Source organism: Phascolarctos cinereus, unplaced genomic scaffold, assembly GCF_003287225.1.
Source record: "Phascolarctos cinereus isolate Bilbo 61053 unplaced genomic scaffold, phaCin_HiC Scaffold_5;HRSCAF=322, whole genome shotgun sequence".
Classification (NCBI taxonomy): domain Eukaryota; kingdom Metazoa; phylum Chordata; class Mammalia; order Diprotodontia; family Phascolarctidae; genus Phascolarctos; species Phascolarctos cinereus.
In genome coordinates, this window is record NW_027555958.1 from 262,367,683 (window position 1) to 262,390,844 (window position 23,162).

At 39.6% G+C, this 23,162-nt stretch overlaps 1 protein-coding gene across 1 annotated transcript in view; it reads right to left on the reverse strand.

Annotated features, from left to right (window-relative positions):
- The window catches only part of SHISA6 (shisa family member 6), a 456,375-nt gene extending 444,297 nt beyond the window's left edge, over window positions 1–12,078 (reverse strand). The window contains exons 1-2 of the mRNA XM_020965996.2: window positions 11,990–12,078; window positions 10,450–11,446 (exon numbers count right to left, since the gene is read on the reverse strand). Of these exons, the coding sequence (XP_020821655.1) occupies window positions 10,450–11,078 (629 nt within the window). The 5' untranslated portion in view covers window positions 11,079–11,446; window positions 11,990–12,078. The remainder of the gene's footprint in view (window positions 1–10,449; window positions 11,447–11,989) is intronic.
- Window positions 12,079–23,162: the final 11,084 nt, after the last annotated feature.

Consider the following 23,162-nt stretch of genomic DNA (forward strand, 5'->3'; position numbering starts at 1 on the left):
ATGTAATGAGGATAAGCTAGAAGCATTTCCAGTAAAATCGGGGGTGAAACAAGGATGTCCATTATCACCACTGTTATTCAATATTGTACTAGAAATGTTAGCTTTAGCAATAAGAGAAAAAAAGACATTGAAGCAATTAGAATAGGCAAAGAAGAAACAAAGTTATCACTTTTTGCAGATGCAATTTTGGGATACTTAGAAAATCCTAGAGAATCAAGTGAAAAAATTACCTGAAATAATAAACAAACTTAGCAAAGTTGAAGGATATAAAATAAACCCACATAAAGTATTGTCTTTTCTATACATTACCAATAAAGCCCAGCAGCTAGAGATGGAAAGAGAAATTCCATTTACAGTTACAGTAAACATTTTAAAATATTTGGGAGTCCACCTGCCAAAACACTTCATACAAATAAAGTCAGATTTAATAATTGGAAAAATATCAGTTGCTAATGGGTAGGCCAAGCTAATATAATGAAAATGACAATTCTACCTAAATTAATTTACAGTGCAATACCTATCAAACTACCAAACTACCTAAACTTATTTTATAAAGCTAGAAAAAACAATAACAAAATTCATCTGGAAGAACAAAAGGCCCAGAATATCAAAAAAACTAATGAAAAAGAAATGCAAGGGAAGGTGGCCTAGCTGTACCAGATCTTAAATTGTATTATAAAGCAGCAATCATTAAAACTTAGTACTGGCTAAGAAACAGAGTAGTGGATCAGTGGAATAGGTTAGGTATTCAAGACACAACAGTTAATGACTATAATAATCTACTGTTTGATAAATTCAAAGACTCCAGCTTCTGGGATAAGAAAACACTATTTAACAAAAACTGCTGGGAAAATTAGAAACATGTATGGCAGAAACTGGGCATAGACCGATGTCTTACACCCTATGCTAAAATAAAGTCAAAATGGGTATAGGATTTAGATATAAAGACTGATACTATAAGTAAAGTAGGAGAGCAAGGAATAGTTTACCTATCAGATCTATGGAGAAGGGAAGAATCTGTGACAAAAGAAATGATAGAGAACATTATGAAATGCAAAATAGATCATTTTAATTACATTGAATTGAAAAGATTTTTCACAAAGAATGCCAATGCAACCAAGATTAGAAGGAAAACAGAAAGCTGGGAAACAATTTTTACAGTCAGTGTCTTTGATTAAGGCCTCATTTCTAAAATATATAGAGAACCAAGTTGAATTTATAAGAATACAAGTCATTGCCCAATTGATAAATGATCAAAGGATATGAATAGGCAATTTTAAGAGGAAGAAATTAAAGCCATCTAGAATCATATGAAAAAAATGCTCTAAATCACTATTGATCAGAGAAATGTAAATCAAATGACTCTGAGGTACCGTATCACACCTATCAGATCGGCTAACATAACAAAACAGGAAAATGATAAATGTTGGAGAACATGTGGAAAAATTGGAACACTAATGCATTGTTGGTGAAGTTGTAAACTGATTCAGCCATTCTGGAGAATAATTTGGAACTATGCCCAAAAGGCTATAAAATTGTGCATACACTTTGACCCGGCAATACCTCTTTAAGTCTATATCTCAAAGACATCATAAAAATGGGGAAAGGACCCACATTTACGAAAATATTATAGCAGCTCTTTCTGTGGTTTCCAAGAATTGGAAATTGAGGGGATACCCATCAATTAGGGAATGGCTGAACAAGTTATGGTATATGAATGTAATGGAATACTATTATTCCATAAGAAATGATAAGTAGGTGAACTTCAGAAAAATCTGCAAAGACTTATGTGAACTGATGCTGAGTGAAATGAGCAGAACCAGGAGAACACTGTACACAGTAACAGCCACACTGTGTTATGACTGACCTTCTCAGTAATGCAAGGATCTAAGCCAACTACAAAAGACTCATGATGGAAAATGCTATCCACATCCAGCAAAAGAACCATGGAGTCTGAATGTAGATGGAAACATACTATTTTCTCTCCTTTTCTTTTGTTGTTTTATTTCTTTCTCCTGCTTCCTCACGTTAGTTCTAATTCTTATATACATCATGACTAATGTGAAAATATGCTTAATATGAATGTATAAATAGAGCCTATATCAGATTACATAGTATCTTGGAGGTGGGGGAGGAGAAAAAGGGGAGAAAATTTAAAACTTAAAATCTTACAAAAGTGAATGTTAAAAACTAAAAATAAATAATTTTAAATAAATAGATAAATTTGATTAAAAAGTTGAACTAAGGTATAGCTTTTAAAACTTTTTACCACCATAGTTTAGTGACAACCTCAGGATATCTCTAACTTTTTCAAGTGATTTCATAAAATTTTTAAAATCAATTTAAATTGATTGTGACATTAAAAATAAATATGTACTGATGTAGTATTTGGAATCTTTGAATTCAGGGTAAGAAGCATGGGTATATGCAATCAGAAAGTAAAAAATGAATTGTTACAATTCTGCAAAGTTTGGGAATCATTATAGAAATCTATATTATCCATTTACAAATAAATACAAAGACAAAGTCAGGGCCTGTATAAAATTAGACAATACTGAGTAGAGATCAGACTATGTAGGTAAAAGAAATATAATGCCTTCTGCCACCATAACCCCACCTCAATCCATAGACAATGTTCAGGGGATTCTACCCCATATCTATAAGTGCTGCTTTTGAGTAGCTCACATTTTTATGTTAGGCTTTTTTCAGGTGTTTCAACCACCAATTTCTGCATAACTGATTGGTGTTACCCATGAAATTTCACAAAGTTATTGAAATCGTTAAAATAATAAGTTGGCTTCAAAAATAAGAATATCTTCCCTGCCTTGATCTGCTTGAGAACTCTGGATATCGCAGCAGCAAGCTCCCTGAAGTACAGGCAGTAGGTATTGTTTTCTGAGCCTAGAGGAGTGAAAGGGTATAGAGGACCAATGATAGATATTTTTATTCTCTAAACCTGGGGTGGCATGGAGGAGGGACAAGTGGATAGTTAGAAATATGAATAAGTATGAAGAGAACATTTTAAGTCCTGTGATTTTTTTAAAGTAATTGCAAGTTATCCTACTCTGTCAAGGTACAATCTTGTTCTAATGATGCTGTTGGTATGGGTAATGGTCAATAATAACTATTTTATAGGTTCATAATATTTAATAAGAGCAATACTGCACACAGTATTACAGTAATACAGTAGGCTCTTGATAAACTTTTCCTGAATCAGTCCATCACTTTGTCTTCACAGAAGACATGATATAACTAAGCCACTGTATTCAGTGAGGTAATAGTTTGCTATGTTTTCTAAATGTCTTTCTCTTCATTCTTCCATCATCTTTTTTTTATTCCCTCTTCCCTAGAATCCTTTCCTACCTCTCTCCTTTACCGCTTATAAGGTTCAACTAGTCACCCTAAATCCTGCATTTCCCACAAGGATTTGTCACACAAAGAAAAATAATGAATATCTGCAATGCCAAAATCTTTAATCAAAAGTGAAATGTTCCACCTCTACCCCTACCAGTAAAGTTGAGATAAAAAGTAAATCACTCTCTGTGTACCAATTCATTATAATCATTCTTAAATGTTTGAAGAAGTATAATGTTCAGGGATGATTTAAAAATGCATTACCCAAAAAGCTAAAAAAGGGACTCTGCTTTCTCTCTTTATCTATTGAATCCTCTCATTACCTATAAATATCAGAATATCCCCTATCCTAAAACAAAACAAAACAAAAATTCTTCACTAGTCCCTCCTATCCCTTCAAACTATGTTCCCATATCAATAGTCCATTTTGCAGCCAAATTTCTGAAAAAAAAAACTGCCTCCACTTAATGCTTCCACTTGCTCACCTCTCATTCATTTCTCAGGTCCTTTCAATTTAGCTCCCATTCCCACCACTCAAATGGATCTGTTCTCTACAGGTGCCACTGACCTCCTACCTACTAAATCAGATGTCCTTTGCCCATTCCTCATCTTTCTTGATTTTGTAATGGGGTTTGGAGCATGCTTAACTCATCTAAGATGTAGTCACCTATATAGAAGATGTGGAGACTTGCTCCTGAGAGAAAGGAAAACAGGTTGGGATATTTTGCTATTGGCTTGTCACATAGTTGGGAGCAGCCTTTTTCCATTACCTGTCTGGCCAGAAATAGTTGTGCCTGTAAAACTTAACTGAACGACCAGAGTCTACCCATTTTTCTCCTATTTGTGTCTAAAGGTGAAGGACTGCTTTTATTCATGGAAGTTAACATCATAGGGGCAGGCTTGAGGGTCACCTCCCCTCCCCCGCCTCCATTTAGACTATGTGGCACTGAGAAATAGGCTTGGGGTTTGGGTCTTGTTTCATCTATCATTTTCAGTTCCAGGGGCATGGAGTACAGTTCCTGACTCTGAAGCTTAAGTCACAGACCCAGTAATCCAAGCCAGGTATATAGACAGACCAGCAGCAAGGCACTGTCAGGCTTTGGACTTGATCTTGATGAGACTAATGCTGTATAGGAAATGAGCTAAGCCATAAGACTAATTTCCCTTTAAGTCTCCAGAGATCAAGGTGATGCGTGGGGAGGGGTGAGTGGTAGGGGGTGTCTAAGTCCACAAGTGTTGGAGGAAATGTCTGTAGGTTTGTTCTTGCTACTTCTTTGAAGTAAATGTTCCTTGATAAAAGCTAATCTGTTAAAAACAGATTAAACACCTAAAAAGTGGCTAAATGGAACTGAAGTGTTAATCACTGACCCCTTAAGGGGGAAGGGGAGAGAAAGAGTTGGTGGGGGCTTGAGCAGATAGCAGGAGATAGACTCCCCAAACCCCTCAGGGTACTGGAAAACCTTGGGAGGATGGGATAAATTTAAGAAACCAAGTTCTTAAGAGTGTGGGACCAAAACCACACATGTTATACTTCTCTGTAGCTTTTAATACTATCGACCTCTTAATATTTTCAGCTCCCTTAGTAATTCTTTGCTCTATGTCTTCTTACCTGTTTGACTATTTGACCCCAGTTGTCCCTGTCTATAAAATCATCCATGACCCACACCCTACTCCTCAGATGTGGGCATACTTCTGAGCTCTGTCCAGGATGATTATCCATGCAGTTGATTTCTAAATCTACATAACAAGTCCTCATCCCTCTCCTGGGCTCCAATACTGTATCACCAAATTCCTGCAGGGCATCTAATAATAATAATAGCTAACATTTCTATAGAACTTACCATGTGCCAGGAACTGCTAAGCACTTTATATGTATCTCATTTGATCCTCAGATGCTATTATTATCTCCATTTTTCAAATGAGGAAACCAAAACAAACAGAGGTTAAGTGACTTGCCCAGGGTCATAAAGTTAGTAAGTGCCTGAGGTTGTATTTGAACTCAGATCTTCCTGACTCCAGGCCCAGAGTCCCATATACTATATATCTCAAATTCAACATGGCCAAAATAGAACTTTATTTTGCTTTCTTCCAAACTGATGTCTCCTCCAAATTTCACTATTTCTCTCAAAAGCACTACCATGCTTCCAATCTACCAGGTTTACAACTTTCGAATTATTTTCAACTCTATTGTCTTTACATCTACCAGTTGCCAAGCCCTGTGATTCTTCCTCCCCAACAACTTTCCAATTACATGGACACCACACAAACTCAGGCTTTCATCACCTCCTGAAGCGACTATTTCAAAAGCCTCCTAATCTGTCTTCCTGGATGCAGACTCTCCCTTCTCCAGTCCATTCTCCATGTACCAGTCAAACTGATATTTCTAAAGCACGTGTCTAACCATGGCACTCTCCTGCTCAAGAAGTTTCTGTGGCTCCCAAGTTCCTCTAAGATCAAAGATAAATTTAACATTCTTCACAATCTAATTCCCACTTTTTCAGACTGATCACACAATTCTTTCCTTCACAAAGCCTATATTCCATCAAAATTGGCCTGCAGACACACCATCTACAACCTCTATAGCTTTGTGAAGGTTGACCCCCATGCCTTGAACGTTCTTGTACCTTCACTTCCTAGAATCCCTAGCTTCCTTCAAAGCACAGATAATAATAATTTTTAAAAAAGCTCCTATTATAGAAGGCCTTCCTGACCCTCTGGTTGCTAATTGCTGCACCCCCTTCCCAATTTCTTTGTATGTATTTTATATACATTTATCTACATATGTATTGTTTTTCTACAATAGAATACATAAGCCCCTTGAGGAAAGGGACTGTTTTCACTTTTGTCTGTGTATCTATCTATAGGGCCTAGAACATTTCAGGCACACAGTAGGCATTCAATAAATGTTTATTGATTTGAATTTAAAATTGGCTTCTAATGTTGCTAGGCGTCTGCCATTGTGTGCTTTGTAAAAAGAAAACATAGATCTCCTAGCTTGCAATTAAATTCTGGATGGTTAAAGAAGATTTCCTTTGGTTTCCTACCATAGTGCCCTTGTGCATGGAGAGGGGGAAGGGGAATTTAACTTCTAATCTTTTTTTTCCCTAATAAGAAAGGGAGCTCCACTCAGTTTTCCCCTCCCACAGTCTCTGGGCTCTGTGTTCCCTCACCCCCTCCTGGTGATTGGGAGTGGGAAGGCACAGGGCAGTCTCTCTCTGTGCTCTGACTTCACCAACTGTGTCTAGAGAATCTTAATAGCTCCCTGACCCATCTGTTAATTAGCCATAGAAAAAAGGAAGAAAGAAAAAAGAACCATACAGTTCTTCCTTCTGAGTGATTCTTGTCTCTAAGACACTAATGAATCAACTCAGGGTGTGAAGGAAGGAGCAGGTTTGGAAAGGAGACAGCTAGTACAGAATTTAATATCAGGCTGAAACCAGGGTCTCTGCTGAAGTTTCCTACAAATATCCTTGGACCCAGTCATTCCCTCCCCCACTCCCCACCCCCAACCACTGCTGGGACACATTTTTCTGTCCCTGGGGCTGCTTTTCTAAGGGGACACAGCAACTGCTCATGAAAATTCTAATAAATTGTTGTTGGTAGACAAGAAACAGACATGTCAACCTGAACCATTGGAGATCCAAAAGAAAAATGTTAAGGCATAGAAACAGTGTCAGAGAACAGAGCAGCATCCAAAAAATGACTGTTTCTCTTTTAGAAAATTCAGACAGCAAGGGTGGAGAGCATTCTGTTTTGGTTTTTTCATGGCCAGTGGATGAATTCTGGTTATCCTTCCAGAGGATCTGCCTCTTTCCCTCATTCCTTCAGGTTTAGAGAACTGAACTTGAGTTCCTACTCATTGGTTAGAGCCCAGAGAGCTGACAATTTTCTTCTAGCACAGATTCTTACCTACTCAGAAGTATAGTCATAGAGCCCGGTCTGTTTGTACACTAACCAATTTAGGAAAAATAAGTTTATTCTCTGCAAGGTACGAATGGTTAGAAGACTTGATACTAAAGGAATGTGTGTTGGGGTATTCTGATGGTTGCTTAACCTGACCATATCCACATGAAAATTGCTTTCCTATCTCGGAGGCCATTTCCTTACCCTGACCTCTGCCAAAATAATGCCAAATTCCCCTTTGAAATATTTTAGATCTCTTGCCCCAGAACTCAGAACAACTTGACTGACTAGTGCCTAAAGGCTATGCTCACAGTGGGGTAGGATATCCTCAGATTTCCTCTTCAAAAGGATGTATTTGAGTACTATGTAAATTATAACATATCCTATTTTCTTCTTTGTCCTCTACTAGATATAAATCGCTCTTCTGTCTGACGTTCCCTGGACAAACCACACTGCCCATCACTGCCAACATTCTGTTTAAGATCTTGAGACTCACTTGCAATCTCTGGTACAACTCATTGCTAACCTAACCTTTTCCAGTCTTATCTCCTATGCTCCCCTCCAACTATTCTATGTTAATCATTCCCTCTCCCTATTTTAATCCTTGCTCATACCATCTCTCATACCTGGAGCATATTTCTTCCACATCCCATTTCTGCCTAATAATAATAATGCCCTTTCCTTCCTTCAAGGCCCAACCCAGGTATTTATTTTTCCTTGATGTCTTCCCAACTCCCCCCCTTGGTGAAATCAATATATGAACACCCTAATGTCAAAACCGGCCAAAGCTTAGTGGTCATGAAATCAAATACTCCCATTTTGCAGGTAAAGACAATGAGGTCTAGAGAGATCACATAGCTAGTAAGTGTTACAGTCCCAGTTCTACTGCAGATGCCTCATCTCTCCCTTCTTAAACATCTCACAAAACCCAGACCTCTCTTATGTATTTATCACATTTCTTCTATCAATTATTTGTGTCCTTGTTTGTTAGAATGTAAGCTCCTTGATATAAGGGCATGTGCCAGATTTACTTTCATATTCCCCAAACCTAGCACAGTGCTTTTTACATAGTCAGTATTTGAATATTTGTTGAATTGAACTACTTAATAACATCATAGAATGTTAGAAAAGGAAAGAACTTTGGAAAGCATCTAGTTCAAACAGCTGAGCAAATTGAGGCCAAGAAAAGGGAGATGATTTTCCCAAAGCCACACTATTAGTTGAGACATCAGAGAACAAACCCCTGCAATCCTGTCCCCTTGGCTAATGTTCTTTCCACTTTAATTTTCTGGTAGGAGTTAGTAAAAGAGAGATATAATCCCAAAATTGCAATAAACTTACTCAGAGAAGGGAATCAGACTTGGGAACACAAGTCAAAATAAGGACACAGTTGAAATGAATGGCTCCTCCCTTCTCTCTCAACCCCAAGGCAAAAGTAAGCTTGTTTTATGGTTGAAAGGAAAATTGAATAAGCCAATCCAAGAAACAATCCTTTCCATTAAGCAGGACATTCAATATCATTTGCAGAGACACTAAGAAGGGTACCTTAAGCCGAGGTGTTTCTTTCACCTGCTCTACTTCTCCCTCCCCCAACTTCACTCTTCCATTTAGCCTTAGCTACCATTTCTGATAAATCTTCAGAGAGTGCACAGTGCTAGACACATTGCAGGTGATGTTTAAAAGTATGTTCAGGAAGGTAGGGGTGGGAAGTAACTATTTCTTAGGAAATGAACTGTTTTTCTGAGAGTATCCTATTTTTAATATTGGGGCTTTTCTTAGCATTGAAACTCCCATATTGTCAAACCAGTTTAAGTGAAACATGTTGGAGGAGTATCTTTTCTCAGTTTCCATGTTATCAGAAATAAACCAATCATCCTTTTCAGTGTATTGGGAAAGTTATACTTGCCTTTTTCCTCTTTTAAATTCTGGGATCAGGCTTTCAGGAAGAACTGAACAACAAACAGAGCCCTCAAGAGTATGGAGGTGGTGTAATAGAAAGAGCACTGAGTTTGAAGTCAGGAGACATGGGTTTGAATTCTGGCTCTGCTCTCTAGTGACTTTGAATATAACACTTTGTTTTCCTCCCCTATAAAATGAGGGGATTGGACCAAGTGACCTTTTAGATTCCTTAACAGCTCTATATTGTATGTATGTATGTTTATGCATGTATGTATATATGTATGTATGTGTGTATGCACTTTAATGCCAAATTAGATAAGAGGAAGGGGGCAACAGCTCATTACAAGGCTGACCGAGGGACCCAAGGAAACATGCTTAGGGCATCTAGTTATTAGGTCAATGTTCACACAATGTATGAGAAATCATGCAGTTTCCTGAGGGCTGTACCTGTGCCTTCAATGCACTCAAGTAAGCAGTGTCCAGCTACTTAGTTGAGAGGGAACTGGAAAAGGACCTAACTTTTCATCCAAGGGGCTTCTGCTTTGACTTTTCAAAATGGATTGTTGGAAGTGATTAGGTTTCAGTGTGAGATGTTCACCAGGAGGAGGCAGTTTCTTCAATCTTATGAGCTTTTAATCTACCTGGATGATGTGTTGGTGTATTGTGTTTTTGAAATGAAATACTTGTGTCCTAACTTATAAAATGGAATGGGAGGGGAGGAATCCAATTTTTGTCGCAATGGATTTGATAAACAATTTTCCCAATACCACCTTCCTTTCAAGCTTAAACTACCATTTCCAGTAAGTCACCAGCTTGGGGGCAGTTTGCATTACAAAACACACAGTCTGTTGATTCACCATGCTAAAAAAAAATGCCATTAAAAGGAACTATGTTTACATGCATTGAAAAGAAAACCCCAGGAGAACCAATTCAGATTATTTGGAAAATTCCTAGACTATATTCCTAACCAGAAAGGCTGTCCAAAGCTAGGTCAGTGACTGTTTAGAGTCAGGCAAAGGAGCTGAAGGAGTGGAGAAAAGGCTAAGGTGGGTGGGTAGAAGAAACCTCTGCTAACTACATTTAAGTCTTCGGCTTATTTTGAACCAGAAGAGTGATGGAGAGATCAGACACCAGTCAATCATATTGGGTGACATTGTAAAGAAGAGAGACAACAAAGCAAAGAGCGTTTAAAAGAGTCAAGAGAGAAAGAGATCTGGGGAGTCAGGGTAGGAATAGTAGCAACCATTGGAGAAACATGGAAAATATGGGACTTCCCTTCTCTTCCCCTCTCACCTGTGGATGTTCATCTCCCTCGGGGGGCGGTGGGCCTTATCATAGGAGACTTTGGCAAAGACTACAGCGATGATGACGAAAGCGATTACTCCGCAGGTGATGTAGACAGTGAAGTTGGTCTTGTCCTTCTCTGGGTCGTACTTGTTCTGGATATCCTGAGGAATCACCTGGGTGCTAGGAGTCTGGATCCACCCAGGGCTCACATAGTTCTTACACTGGTGCTGATCCAGTTTCTCTCCCCGCTTGTTGCAGCAAAAGCGGTAGAAGCAAGTACCACAGCAATACAGGAAGCCGCTCTCGCTGTTGTTGCACTCAAACTCCTTGTCATACTGGCCGCTCACATCGTAGTAGCCCCAACACGTCTCGTGGGTGACCGTGACACTGGACGAAGGCCGGCCCCGCCGCCCCCCCTCTAGGACCGCCGGCTGGCGGGACGTCCCGTTCAGTTCTCGGTTGCCCCTGACCATTGTCCCTCCAGCCCGTAGGCCCCCGACGGCTCCAGGGCCAGTGCTGTTATTCCGGTTCCCGCGGCCCCGGGGCCCTGCCTCAGCCGTAGGCACCAGCAAGTGCAGGGACTCCAGGGAGAGCAGCAGCGGCAGCAGCAGCATCAGGAAGCGCCGCAGCGCCATGGTAGGCGGGCGGGGCTAGCAGGCTAGCGGCTGGGCAGACCAGACCGGGCACTCAGCGCAGAGGCGGGCAAAGGGGAGCCCTGCCGGGGCTGCGCCGGTGGCAGAATCCACGGAGGCTGGCGAGTATGCTCAGAAACTCAGGGCTACAGCGCCATCGAGGCTCCGGAGGAGGCTGGAAAAGAAAGGTCCGGGCTGACCGGCGCGGGGCTCAGACGGCGGTCCCGTTTCTACGCCTCCCAGCTGGGCTTGGTTTGACTCTTGGGCAACCCCATTCCTTGGTGGAGACGACGGAGTGGCTCCCTGTTTCAAGCGGGACGAGGAGAGCTGATCCGGGAAGCTACAGCGGCGGCGTCCCGTCCGGGCGGGTCCTGCGGGACAAGACGGGGGAACTAGTCACTGGGGGAAGGGGGGAGGAGGGGAGAAAAGAAGAGGGAATTGGGGGAGGGAGGAGGAATTAGGGGGGCAGGGAAATGAAGGTACACTAGCTTGGGGAAAAGGCAAGAAGGAGTAACCATCGGGGAGCTGTCTAGGGGGAGGTCCCTGTCCTCTCGGGGAGGGGGCGCGCAACCAGCTAAGGCCAAGGCCGGCCCCACCTCCACCTGGTGTCCCCTGTAAACTGAACCTCTGCTTAGCTCCCTCCTGCCTCTCTGCAGCCCTAATCCCTCCACCTCTCCCTTCTCTCACCCCGCCCCAGGGTCATCGAGCCCCCAGCTCAGAGCGCAGGGGATAAGAGAGAAAAAGAGGGATGATGTAGGAGACCAAAGCTGTGGATACCCCTTCTCTCGGCCCCACAGCTGGCTCCCGCCACAAGGTCTCCAGACAACACCCCCTCCTTTCCTCCTTCTGGGAACCCCGGGTGCGGCTGCTAGGAGTACGGGGAGAAACACCAAGGGAAGGTAACCCCGACTCACCATCCTCGGGCTGTGACTGCAGAGGCGGCAGGAAGCCGGAGCAGCAAAGGCTGGAGAGAGGGAGAAGCAGCCTCCTTGGCTGTCTGCCTACAGCCAGAGTATGAGAGAGAGGGAGACACGCGCACGCACATATACATACACACACGCGCGCACACACACACACACACACACACACACACACACAGACACACACAAGAACTGGGAGGGGAGGGGAGCGATTCTACACTGCCTACCTTCATCGTGCTGGGAGTGGGGGGGAGGGTCTTTTTTTCCCCCTCTCTCTTCACTGGAGCCTCCTCGCTGTCACTAGAGCTCAAGACCCTAGTTAACGCGCCAAACCAAGTGAAGTGGGGGAAAACGGTGGAATATCCCATTGATCCTATATAAATCTTGTTTGTACATAGTTGTTTCCATGTTGTTTCTCCCTGTTAGACTGTGAACTCCCTAAGAGCAAGGGGACTGGGGACTGTGTTTGTTTTTTGGCTTTCCCCCCCTCTTTTGTATCCCAAGCGCTTAGTCCAGCTTCTGACATATAGTAGACGCTTAATAAATGCTTTGTTACTTGACTTGGAAGCCTTCCACTTCTGAGACTGGGCTGCCGAAGGGGTCCTCCCTGCCTGCTGGCCCCCAATTGCCCAACAATAGCTGCTTTCCTCAGGTAGTTCAAGAGTTTGTAATACCTGAATGAGAGTTGGTTACACAAGCACTCTTTTTTTTTTTCCAGTTGGGAGCACTTCTCCCCAGCACTTACACTCACAGCCTATTGAATTGATCAAACCTACATGTTGACAACCAGATCAGATGACTTTCTTGAGTCCGCTAAATGAGATCAAAGTTGGGACCAAACTCCTATTTTCCCTCCACTACATACACACAGCAGCTACTTTGCTCCTCCTCCTAATTCAGAGCAGTATTTCAATCAGACAGTTTCTGCCCTGATTTTTCTTTTTTTGTCCTTTGCTCCCAGTTTTGGGAAAGAGATTCAGGATCTAGAAGATAGCAGGGCCATCACAAACTTATCTTAAAATTCTGGTTCTGAGGCTTCTACATAAGATTGTTGCTAACACTACTTTAATAATAAGTATAGCCCCTTACACTGTTCTTCAGATTCTCTCTATGCCTACCGCTAATTGATGGTAGAGTATGAAGGGTTTTATTGTAGAAAAGAGATGTATTAGTTCCTCTTGCCTCCAAGAAGGAAAAGTGGGTAGAAGTTGCAAAGACCAATTTAGGCTTGGTCTCAAAAAGTAGCGGGTTCCCTTCCACTGGAAGTCTTCAAAGACTGGATGACCAATTGTCATCTATGTCACCTATGCAGTAGAGGATGTTCTTGTTTAGGAGTGTATTGGAGTAGGTGGCTTCTAAGATTTACCCTAACTCTGAGATTTTGTAACTTTTACAATTTATTTTATTTTGCTTTCTGAAATAAATTCATATCTGTGTGTCCAAGAGGTGAGTTAAGACAACCATCTTCCTCAGTTTCCTTTTCCTCCTTATTATTCCTCCCCTTGCCACCTTCTCTCTACACTGTTCTGCATACTACCTTCCTATTACCCAGTCACTTTCTTCCCACTCCTCACCTGACTCTTTTAATTGCTTTCTTTCCTCTTCCCTGCCTCATACCATACACCTCTGATTGGTGGAGAAGAGACTTGAGGCTGAGTTTCAAGGAGCTCAGAGAACTCTCTCAGAATTTCCTTGGGGTTTTGTGGAGAACCTCATTTTATTTTACTTGTATATGACTTGATATGTGAAGGGAGATTTATGAAATGGAAAAAAATAAATCAACCCTGGAAACTCTGCCTGTTTCTGAATACCTGAGGGTATTTGTCCTGCTTTGGTAAGACAGTTTCATGCTGGTTGAAGTCTGTCTCCTTAGTTTTTCAGTACCTATTATCTAAAAATAAATTTATTGATATTTTTAGTTTTTCCATCATCTATATTTCCTACCATATCTCTCCTCTTCTCTTCTTCCAGAGACACCCCTTAAAATCTTTTTTTAAGGAAGAAAACCAAATTCAGCAAAATTACCCATCATATTGAAAAAAAAATCTGATATCATTTGTAGTTTTCACTCACAAATCCACATTTCTGCAAAAAATAGTTATACTTAAGGTCAAGCTTATTTATTAAAACTAAAAAACATTGTTTCAATTGTTTTGTTGTTATTCTTTCCATTTATACTGCTATAGTCATTCTAATTATTGTTTTCCTGGTTTTGCTTACCTCATTTTGCAACACTTTGAATAAGTTTTTCCATGCTTCTCTAGTCATCATGTTCATTGTTTCTGATAGCACAGAAATATTCCATAATTTTCACTTAATACAGTGTGTTTAGTCATTCTCATTCAGTAGGTATCTACTTTGCAGTTCTTTTATGCTTTGAAAAAAAAGGAAGAAAGTTGTGTGTGCTATAAATATTTTGGTTAATATGGAGCTTTACTTTTTGTCATTGACCTCTTCAGGTTATATGCTTAGGGTGGAATCTCTGGGTTAAAGGGTATGGATATTTTAATCACTTTCTTTCTTTGTACAATTGCTTTCCAGAATGGCTGGACCAATTCATAGCTACCCTTACAAGGCACAATGCATGACTGTCTTTCCACAACCCCTTCAATAATTACTGTTCCCATCTGTTGTCATTTTGAATTTGCTGATTTTGAGGTAAAAACTCAAGGATGTTTTGATTTTTATTTCTTTTGCTATTAGTCTTTTGGAGCATTCTTTAATATGGCTGTTAATAGTTTTGATGTTCATCAGTAATGTTTTCCTTTGTCCATTCCAAAACCAGTGGTTCCAAATTCTAAACATCAAAGAAAATAGGAATTCAGGGAGGGGAATGAAAAATGTTCAAAAGGAATGAGATAAGGGTTGAAGAGAAAGAAGGATAGCAGTTTTGAGTCTGGAAATTGGTAGAAATTTTCCTTGGAAATCTATTTCCAAGTATTTAGATCTGGTGGGAATTTTAAAGAGCATATAGTTCAATACCCTTGGTATATTTCACTGCTGTAGTTGCAGAGGAAATGGGTTCAAATTCTAGCTTATCCTATTCTGTCTTTGTTACCTTGGACAAATAACTTCAGTTCTGTGAGTCTCAATTTACTTTATCTATAAAATGAGGCAATTGGACTAGATAGCCTTTGAGAGTCCTTTCCACTTTAAACCTATGATCCTTAATTTATAGATAAGAAAACAAGCCCAGGGAGGTAAGATAACTTGTTTAAGTTCACATAACTAAGAAATAGCAGAGAGAAATTCTCTTGAATTGTCCTTTTTTTTTTTTGGTAATACCTAGAGATGTTACAGAATATCAACCTTCATTCACTTCTTCAGGTATTTCTTCAGGTACTCATTCCTTTATTGGAAGGATCCTCTTTGCTTTTTAACTCTACAATTTGGTTTCTGACTTCACCATTTAACCCAAACTGCTCTCTAAATTTACTGATGATCTCTTAATTGCTGAATCTAATAGCCATTTGCCACTCCTGATCCTTGTTGACTTCTCCATTGACTCTGACACTGTCAATCACCCTCTTCTCACTGATATTCTCATCTTTTTAGTTTTCTGTGGCAATACTCTCTCCTGGTTCTCCTTCTATTTTTCTGACCACTTCTCAGTTTCCTTTGCCAATTCTTCATCCAGGTCTCATCCACTTACCACTGGTGTCCCAAAGGGCTCTGCCCTGGGCAGTCTTTTCCTCTCCTTTATGCTATTTTATGGGGTCATGTCATCAACTCACTTGTCTTCTCTCTGCTGATGATTCTTAATAGATGATGTTCTACTTATCTAGTCATAATGTCTCTGCTGACCTGTAGTCTCAAATCTCCAACTGCCTGTTGGACTAGGAGACTAGAATGAAACTTAGGCACAAGCCTAGGGGACTAAGTGGTGCCCTTAACAGTAATAGGGAAGTTACGAAGAGGACAATGTTCAATTGCTAGGGGGAAATGTTCAATTTTGGATCTATTGGGTTTAAGATGTTTATAGAACATGTAGTTTGATATCTAGTTAATAATGTTTGATGCCCATTAGTAATGTTTTTCTTTGTACATCCAAAACCAGTGGTTCCAAACTCTAAGCATCAAAGAAAATAGAAATCTTTGGAGGGAACTGAAAAAATGTTCAAAAGGAATGGGATGAGGGGTGTTGAGCAAGAAGCTCTTTGAAGTTCCTACCAGGTTTAAATCCTTGGAAATAGACTTCCAAGGAAAATTTTATCATCCTCTAGACTCAAAACTGCTCTCCTTCTTTCTCCTCAAACATTATGTTGTGTTATGTTATGTTATGTTATGTTATGTTATGTTATGTTATGTTATGCAGTGCTATGCTATGTGTTATGGTATGTTTAGGTAAGGAAAGCAAGGAGGGTGAGGAACATGGCAGAGAACACTTGGGTAAAGATAAATAGAGGAAGAAATAGAAGGGATATTGCTATAGGAGTTTTATGTTACAGACAATCTGGACAATAAAACCAAACAAATAAATAAATAAACAACTTCTAGAACAAGTTGATATGAAGGTATGATCTAGCAGTAATTGAGGGCTCCAGTCATGTGTACATGAGCTACAGCTCTTTCAGGCAAAAGTCAAGCACATAACAATCTGATGATTTAATCCTTTCACAAATGTGGAGAAAGCAACAGAGGGATCAGTGATCTGCAACTGATGAAAGGGAGAGGAAGAGAGAGAGAGAGAGAGAGAGAGAGGGGGAGGGAGAGAGAGAGAGAGAGAGAGAGAGAGAGAGAGAGAGAGAGAGAGAGAGAGAGAGAGAGAGAGAGAGAGAGAGAGAGAAACTGCCTGCTGGAGAAGAAAGGGCAGTTTGGAGGAAAGTCATAATTCCGTCTTAGAATTTGTGACCAAGAAGAAAAATTTTAAAAGGGAAAGGAAAGGATAGGTAAGATCTAATGAATTAAAGTACTGTATTGAAGATCAGCCCAGGAAGAATAGGAAGTTCTCAAGAATGACTTTTTGGAGATATTAAGCAAAGTAACACCAACAGAGAGCAAAAGGGTCTCTCTTTAAAGAGACAAGGTTGGATTCAATTTAAAAAAATATATATCTAAAGAAGATAGAAGCAGTGATACGTAATGGACAAGACATACAAAAGTATGGGGTAGTTTGTTTGAAAACATAAATCGATACAAGCTGAGGTTGGCAAGGAAGGAGCTATGCTGAGGAAAAGGAAATTGTCAAAGAAGTTTGATCATAGTGCATGATCATAGAAAAGACAATAATCAATGGGCCGCAGGAAGAAGGTAGAACACCTCCACTCTTGTGTTGTTTCTATTTTGTTTTGTTTTCTGCCAAAGAGAATGATCCTTGAACTGGAAAGGACAGATCAGAAATGTCTGGTAGGAAGTCAACATCCTCAGTAATTAGGGAGGCAATATGAAAGTGATGAGTTTCAAGCCATAGGACAAAGACAAACTATATTCCAGGGTACTCGGATAACTGCTGGATCTAACTGCTGAGCTTCTGTTCCTGATCTTTGGAAGATCAATGTAAATAGGAATGGCACTGTAGAACTAGAAGAAGAAAAATGCTCCAGTTTTCAAAAATAGAACAAGTGGAAACTTCAAACTATAGACCAGTGACCCTGAGTTCAATTTCTGGCAAAATTCTAGAATGTGTTATTAAAAGGATAACTAGTGGACATTTATGAAAGGAAGCGATATTCACAGAATTCCTGCATGGCTTCCTCAAAAACATGACAAACAAGAAAACCTTTATTTCCTTGTCTGATAGATTTCTAGATTGATAGATCATGGGAATATGAAAGATAGAGTTGCCTATGTTTTAGCAAAGCTTTTAGCAAAATCTCTCATGTTAGTTTTGTAATTCATGGCACAGCACACCTAAGTCCTGGGTTTATGCAGATGAAGTTCAATCCTGGAAGCTACCCTAAAGATATCAATCCCTTGTTAGTGACTCATGTACCTACTCAGACTTGGGAAATCTCCAAATATATCTCTGTCTGTTTTCTCACAAACAACAGAAACCCTTACCCCTCCTTCTCCAGCTTCATTGGCTCATATGGTCCTCTTTCTCCAAAATGAGAAATTCCCCTTTTCAAGATATGCCAGATCACTTAATTCACCAATCTGAGGTTAAACAAGAGGTGCAGGTGTTGCCCAATAAATTCCCCACCTCTAACTAAAAGCTAGACCCTGGGATCTAACCCTCCTCCACCTAAAGTAAGTTCATAGGAACAATATTGTCTACACTTCCATATTTGGGCAGTGTGAGTAAGAACTGGTAAAGTCTACATGCTTCTCCAGGGTATTCTACAACTGCCTTGACTAGTGTCATTTCTTGGATCAGGGCTCTGGTGTTTGAATCTACACTCAGAAATGGAGGGGAAAAGCCAAAATCATATAGGAATTCACATTCTGGGCTGGGCAGGCTTGAGGGAGCACACAAATATCCCATATACTTCTTCCACACAGTCATCATCAATGAGTCCTTTTGGGGGTAAGGAAGGAGAGAGAAATTCCTCTCCCACACCACCAGCTCTTCAAAAAAGAGGTCGAAGGTAAAAAGTGAAAAAGAACCCAGTGTCCTTAATGGAGATTATTTTTATAGATCAGCACAGAGAAATGGCTCTTCTGACAAAAGTTCATTCTCTTGACCAAATCAACCAAAAATGTCTTTTAGGCTGTTGTATTGTGGAATTCTTTTTTAAAAAAAAAAAATTCTGGCCTAATCTTTCTCTGTCCACTAAGCTGTCTGTTCCCTATTAATGTGCCTCCTTACTCCTTCCAATCTTTCCTCCTTTATGGAAAAAAATTCCTTTTCTACTACCTCCCCACTGCTTTTTCTGTAAGCTTAAAAGACAGAAAATTCAGATTTCCTAGTTTATTGGTAACTCCTTTCTCTGTGACTTCAAAGGTTGGAAATTCATTAGAACTGTTCCTTCCTGAGAATGGAGCCTAAGATAGTAAAGTAGAGGCAGCATACCAACCAAATTCTCCCAACATTCCATTCACTTCCACATAACTTTAAAATAACACTGCAAATCAAATTCTGGAGCAGCAGAGCCAACAAAAGGTCATGCTGAGATTTTTTTTTCAGTCTAAGACACCTTAGGTAGTCAGCAGGAGAGGTCTGAAACACCAAGGTGAGGGCTAGCCCAGAGTGCACCAACACCAGCAGGGGGCCTTCTCTGGCACTGGGTGCAGCTATTGCTGTTTGGCAATTCCATTAACCATTCAAAGTTATGGATCACAATTCCAAGGCAAAGAGAAGCACAAGGGAACAGAGGCTCTGGTCACAGTTCCAAGGCAGAGAGAAATTCTAGTGCTTGTGGCTGTAGAGGAGCAGGGACCCTTTCCAGGTAAACACAAGAATATAGACCAGAAGAGCAGTGACCACATCTCTACCTTGGAAGCACCAAAAACTTGCAATCCCCAGAACTAGCTCTGAAAACACCAGCAAGAAAAATCATAAAGCTTGGGATAGTGCCTCCCCACATACAGGTGAGCAGAGCTCAACTTTAACATAAAGTTCAAAATCAAGAAATAGGCTGGGAAAAATGAACAAACAATATAGAAGAAGAAGAAGAAGAAGAAGAAGAAGAAGGAGAAGAAGAAGAAGAAGAAGAAGAGAAGAAGAAGAGAAGAAGAAGAAGAGAAGAAGAAGAAGAAGAAGAAGAAGAAGAAGAAGAAGAAGAAGAAGAAGAAGAAGAAGAAGAAGAAGAAGAAGAAGAAGAAGAAGAAGAAGAAGAAGAAGAAGAAGAAGAACTTGGCAGGGAAGACCAAGATACAAACTCAGAGGAAGACAGCAATGTAAAAATAACTACAAGTAAAAGCCTCAAGGAAAAATGCAAATTTGACAGGAGCCCAACAAGAATTCCTAGAAGAGTTAAAAGGATAAGAGTTGTTAATAGGCAGCTATATGGTATAGAGCACAGGGCTTGGAATCCAGAAGACTCATCTTCCTGAGTTCAAATCCAGCGTCAGATGCTTACTAGCTGTGTGACCCTGGGCAAGTCACTCATAACCCTATTTGCCTCAGGTCCTTATCTGTAAAACCAGCTAGAGAAGGAAACCACTCTAATATCTTTGTCAACAAAACCCCAAATGAGGTCACAAAGAGTCAGATGTGACTGAAAACAACTGAACAACAACAACAACGTTTGTAAAGGAAAAATTAAGAAAAAAATGAAAGTGATCCAAGAAAATCTTGAAAAGATAATCAGTAGCTTGGTAAATGAGGCACAAAAAATACTGAAGAAAATAACACCTTGTAAAACAGAAATGGGCTAATGGCAAAAAGAAGCACAAAAATTCACTGAAGAAAAGAACTTATTAAAAAGAAAAAAGACCAAATGGAAAAAGAGGTAGAAAAATTCACTAAAGAAAATAATTCCTTAAAAATTAGAATTGGGCAACTGGAAGATATCAACTCCATGGGACATCAAGAAACAATAGAACTAAGTAAAAAAAAAATGAGACTTCTAGAAGCGATGATGGCAGAGTAAGCAGTAAATCACCAAAACTCTCCTGTATTCACTTCCAAACAACATAAAATAGCACCCCAAAACAAATCCTGGAACAGCAGAACCAGCAAAAAGATGGGGGGGGACAACCTTTGAACTGAAGGAACTTGAAAGATCAGCAAGAAAGGTCAGTCTCACTTGCATAAAAGGGGGTCCAGGACAGGAAGTGATGCAGCAAGGCAGCAGCAAGTTGCATCTCGGCAAATGAATGGTAGATTCTAAGTACCAATGTGGTGAAATAAGCAAATACCAACAAAGTGCCCTCCACCCCCAACATGCCACAGCATAGCCAGGGGAATAGGTAGGCTCTGTCTCTAAGAACCACCCTTTCTTCAGCATATTCCCAGACAAAAAGTTAACCTCCAGCTGCCAGAGCACTAGCTGCTTCAGTGCAACCCCAGGCAAATAGACCAACCCATGAGCGCCAAAGCAAAGAAAAGTCCTATCAAACTCCTTTTTGACATAAATATGGTGCTGATACCTAAACCAAGAAGAGCTTAAATAGAGAAAGAAAATTATAGACCAATTTCCCTAATGAATGTCTATGCAAAATTTTGAACAAAATACTAGGAAGGTGATTACAGCATTATATCACGAGGATTACGCACTATGATTAGGTGGGATTTGTATCCAGGAATGCAGAGTTGGCTCCATATTAAGAAAACTATCAACATAATTGATAATATAAATAAAAAAACCCAGGGAAATCATATGATTATCTCAATAGATGTGAGAAAGCTTTTGACAAAATACAGCATGGGAATAAAGGGAATATTCTTTAAAATGGTAAGCATTATCTATCTAAAATCATCAGCAAGCGTTATCTGTAATGAAGGTAAGCTAGAAGCCTTCCCAATAAGATCAGGGGTGAAACAAGGATGCCTATTATTACCACCATTATTCAATATAGTACTAGAAATACAAGCTATAATAATGAGAAGAAAAAGAAACTGAAGAAATTAGAAAGGGCAATGAGCAAACAAAACTACCATTCTTTTGCAGATGATATGATGGTATACTTCGAGAACCCTAGAGAACCAACTAAAAAAACTACTTGAAATAATTAACAACTTCAGTGAAGTTGCAGGATATAAGATAAGCCCATATAAATCATCAGCATTTCTTTATATGACCAATAAGGCCCAGCAGGAAGAGATAGAAAGAGAAAATCCATTTAAAATAATTGTAAACAACATAAAATACTTGGGAGTATACCTGCCAAGATAAACCCAGGAACTATGTGAACATAATTACATAACACTTCACACAAATAAAGTCAGATCTAAACAATTGGGAAAACTTCAATTGCCCATGGGTAGGCCAAGCCAATATAATAAAAATGACAATTGTACCTAAACTAATTTACTTATTTAGTGCCATATAAATGAAACTACCAAAAGTTATTTTGTAGAGCTAGAAAAAATAACAAAATTCATCTGAAAGACAAAAGGTCAAGAATATCAAGGGAATTGATGAAAGAAGAATGAAAAAGAAAGGTGGTCTAGCAATAGCAGATCTCTAACTATATTATGAAGCAGTTATCATCAAATTATCTGGTACTGGATGAGAAATGGAATGGTGGAATAGATTAGGTACACAAGACCTAGCAGCCAAACACTTTTGAGATAAGAACTCACTATTTGACAAAAACTTCTGGGAAAACTGGAGAACAGTGCACACAAACTAGGTGTAGACCAACATTTCACACCATATGCCAAGATAAGTTCTAAATGGGCTCATGATTTAGACATAAAGGGTGACAACATAAGCAAATTAGAAGAGCAAGAAATAATCTACCTGTCAGATTTATGAGTAGGGGAAGAATCCATAACCAAACAAGAAATAGAGAGTATTACAAAATGTTAAACAGATAATTTTGATCATATTAAATTAAAAAGATTTTTTTAAGAAACAAAACCAATACAACTAAGATCAGAAGGAATGCAGAAAGCTGGAAAACAATTTTTACAGCAAGTGTCTCTGATAAAGGCCTCACTTCTTAAGTATATAGAGAACTGAGGCAAATTTATAAGAATACAAGCCATTCTCCAATTGATAAATGGTCAAAGAAGATGAATGGGCAGTTTTCAGATGAAGAAATCAAAACTATCTATAGGGTTAGGAAGAAGTGCTCTAAGTCACTTTTGATTTGAGAATTGCAAATTAAAGCAACTCTGAGGTACCACCTCACACCAATTAGATTGGCTAATATGACAAAAAAAATGAAAACAATAGATGTGGGAAAATTGGACATTAATGCACTGTTGTTGGAGTTGTAAACTGATCCAACCACTCTTTAGAGCAATTTGGAACTATAACTAAAAGACAACCAAATTGCATACCCTTTGATCTAGCAATACCATTACTAGATCTGTACCCCAAAGAGATCATAACAAAAGGAAAAGGACCCACATGTGCAAAAATATTTCTAGCAGCCGTTTTTATGGTGGCAAAATATTGGAAACTGAAGGGATGTCCATCAGTTGGGAAATGACTGAACAAGCTGTGGTATATGCATGTATGGAATACTATTGCACAATACGAAATGATGAACAGACAGATTTCAGAAAAACCTGGAAAGACTTTTATGAATTGATTCAAGTGAAATAAGCAGAAATAGGAAAGCATTGTACAAAGTATCAGCAACATTGTGTAATGATCAACTATGAATGACT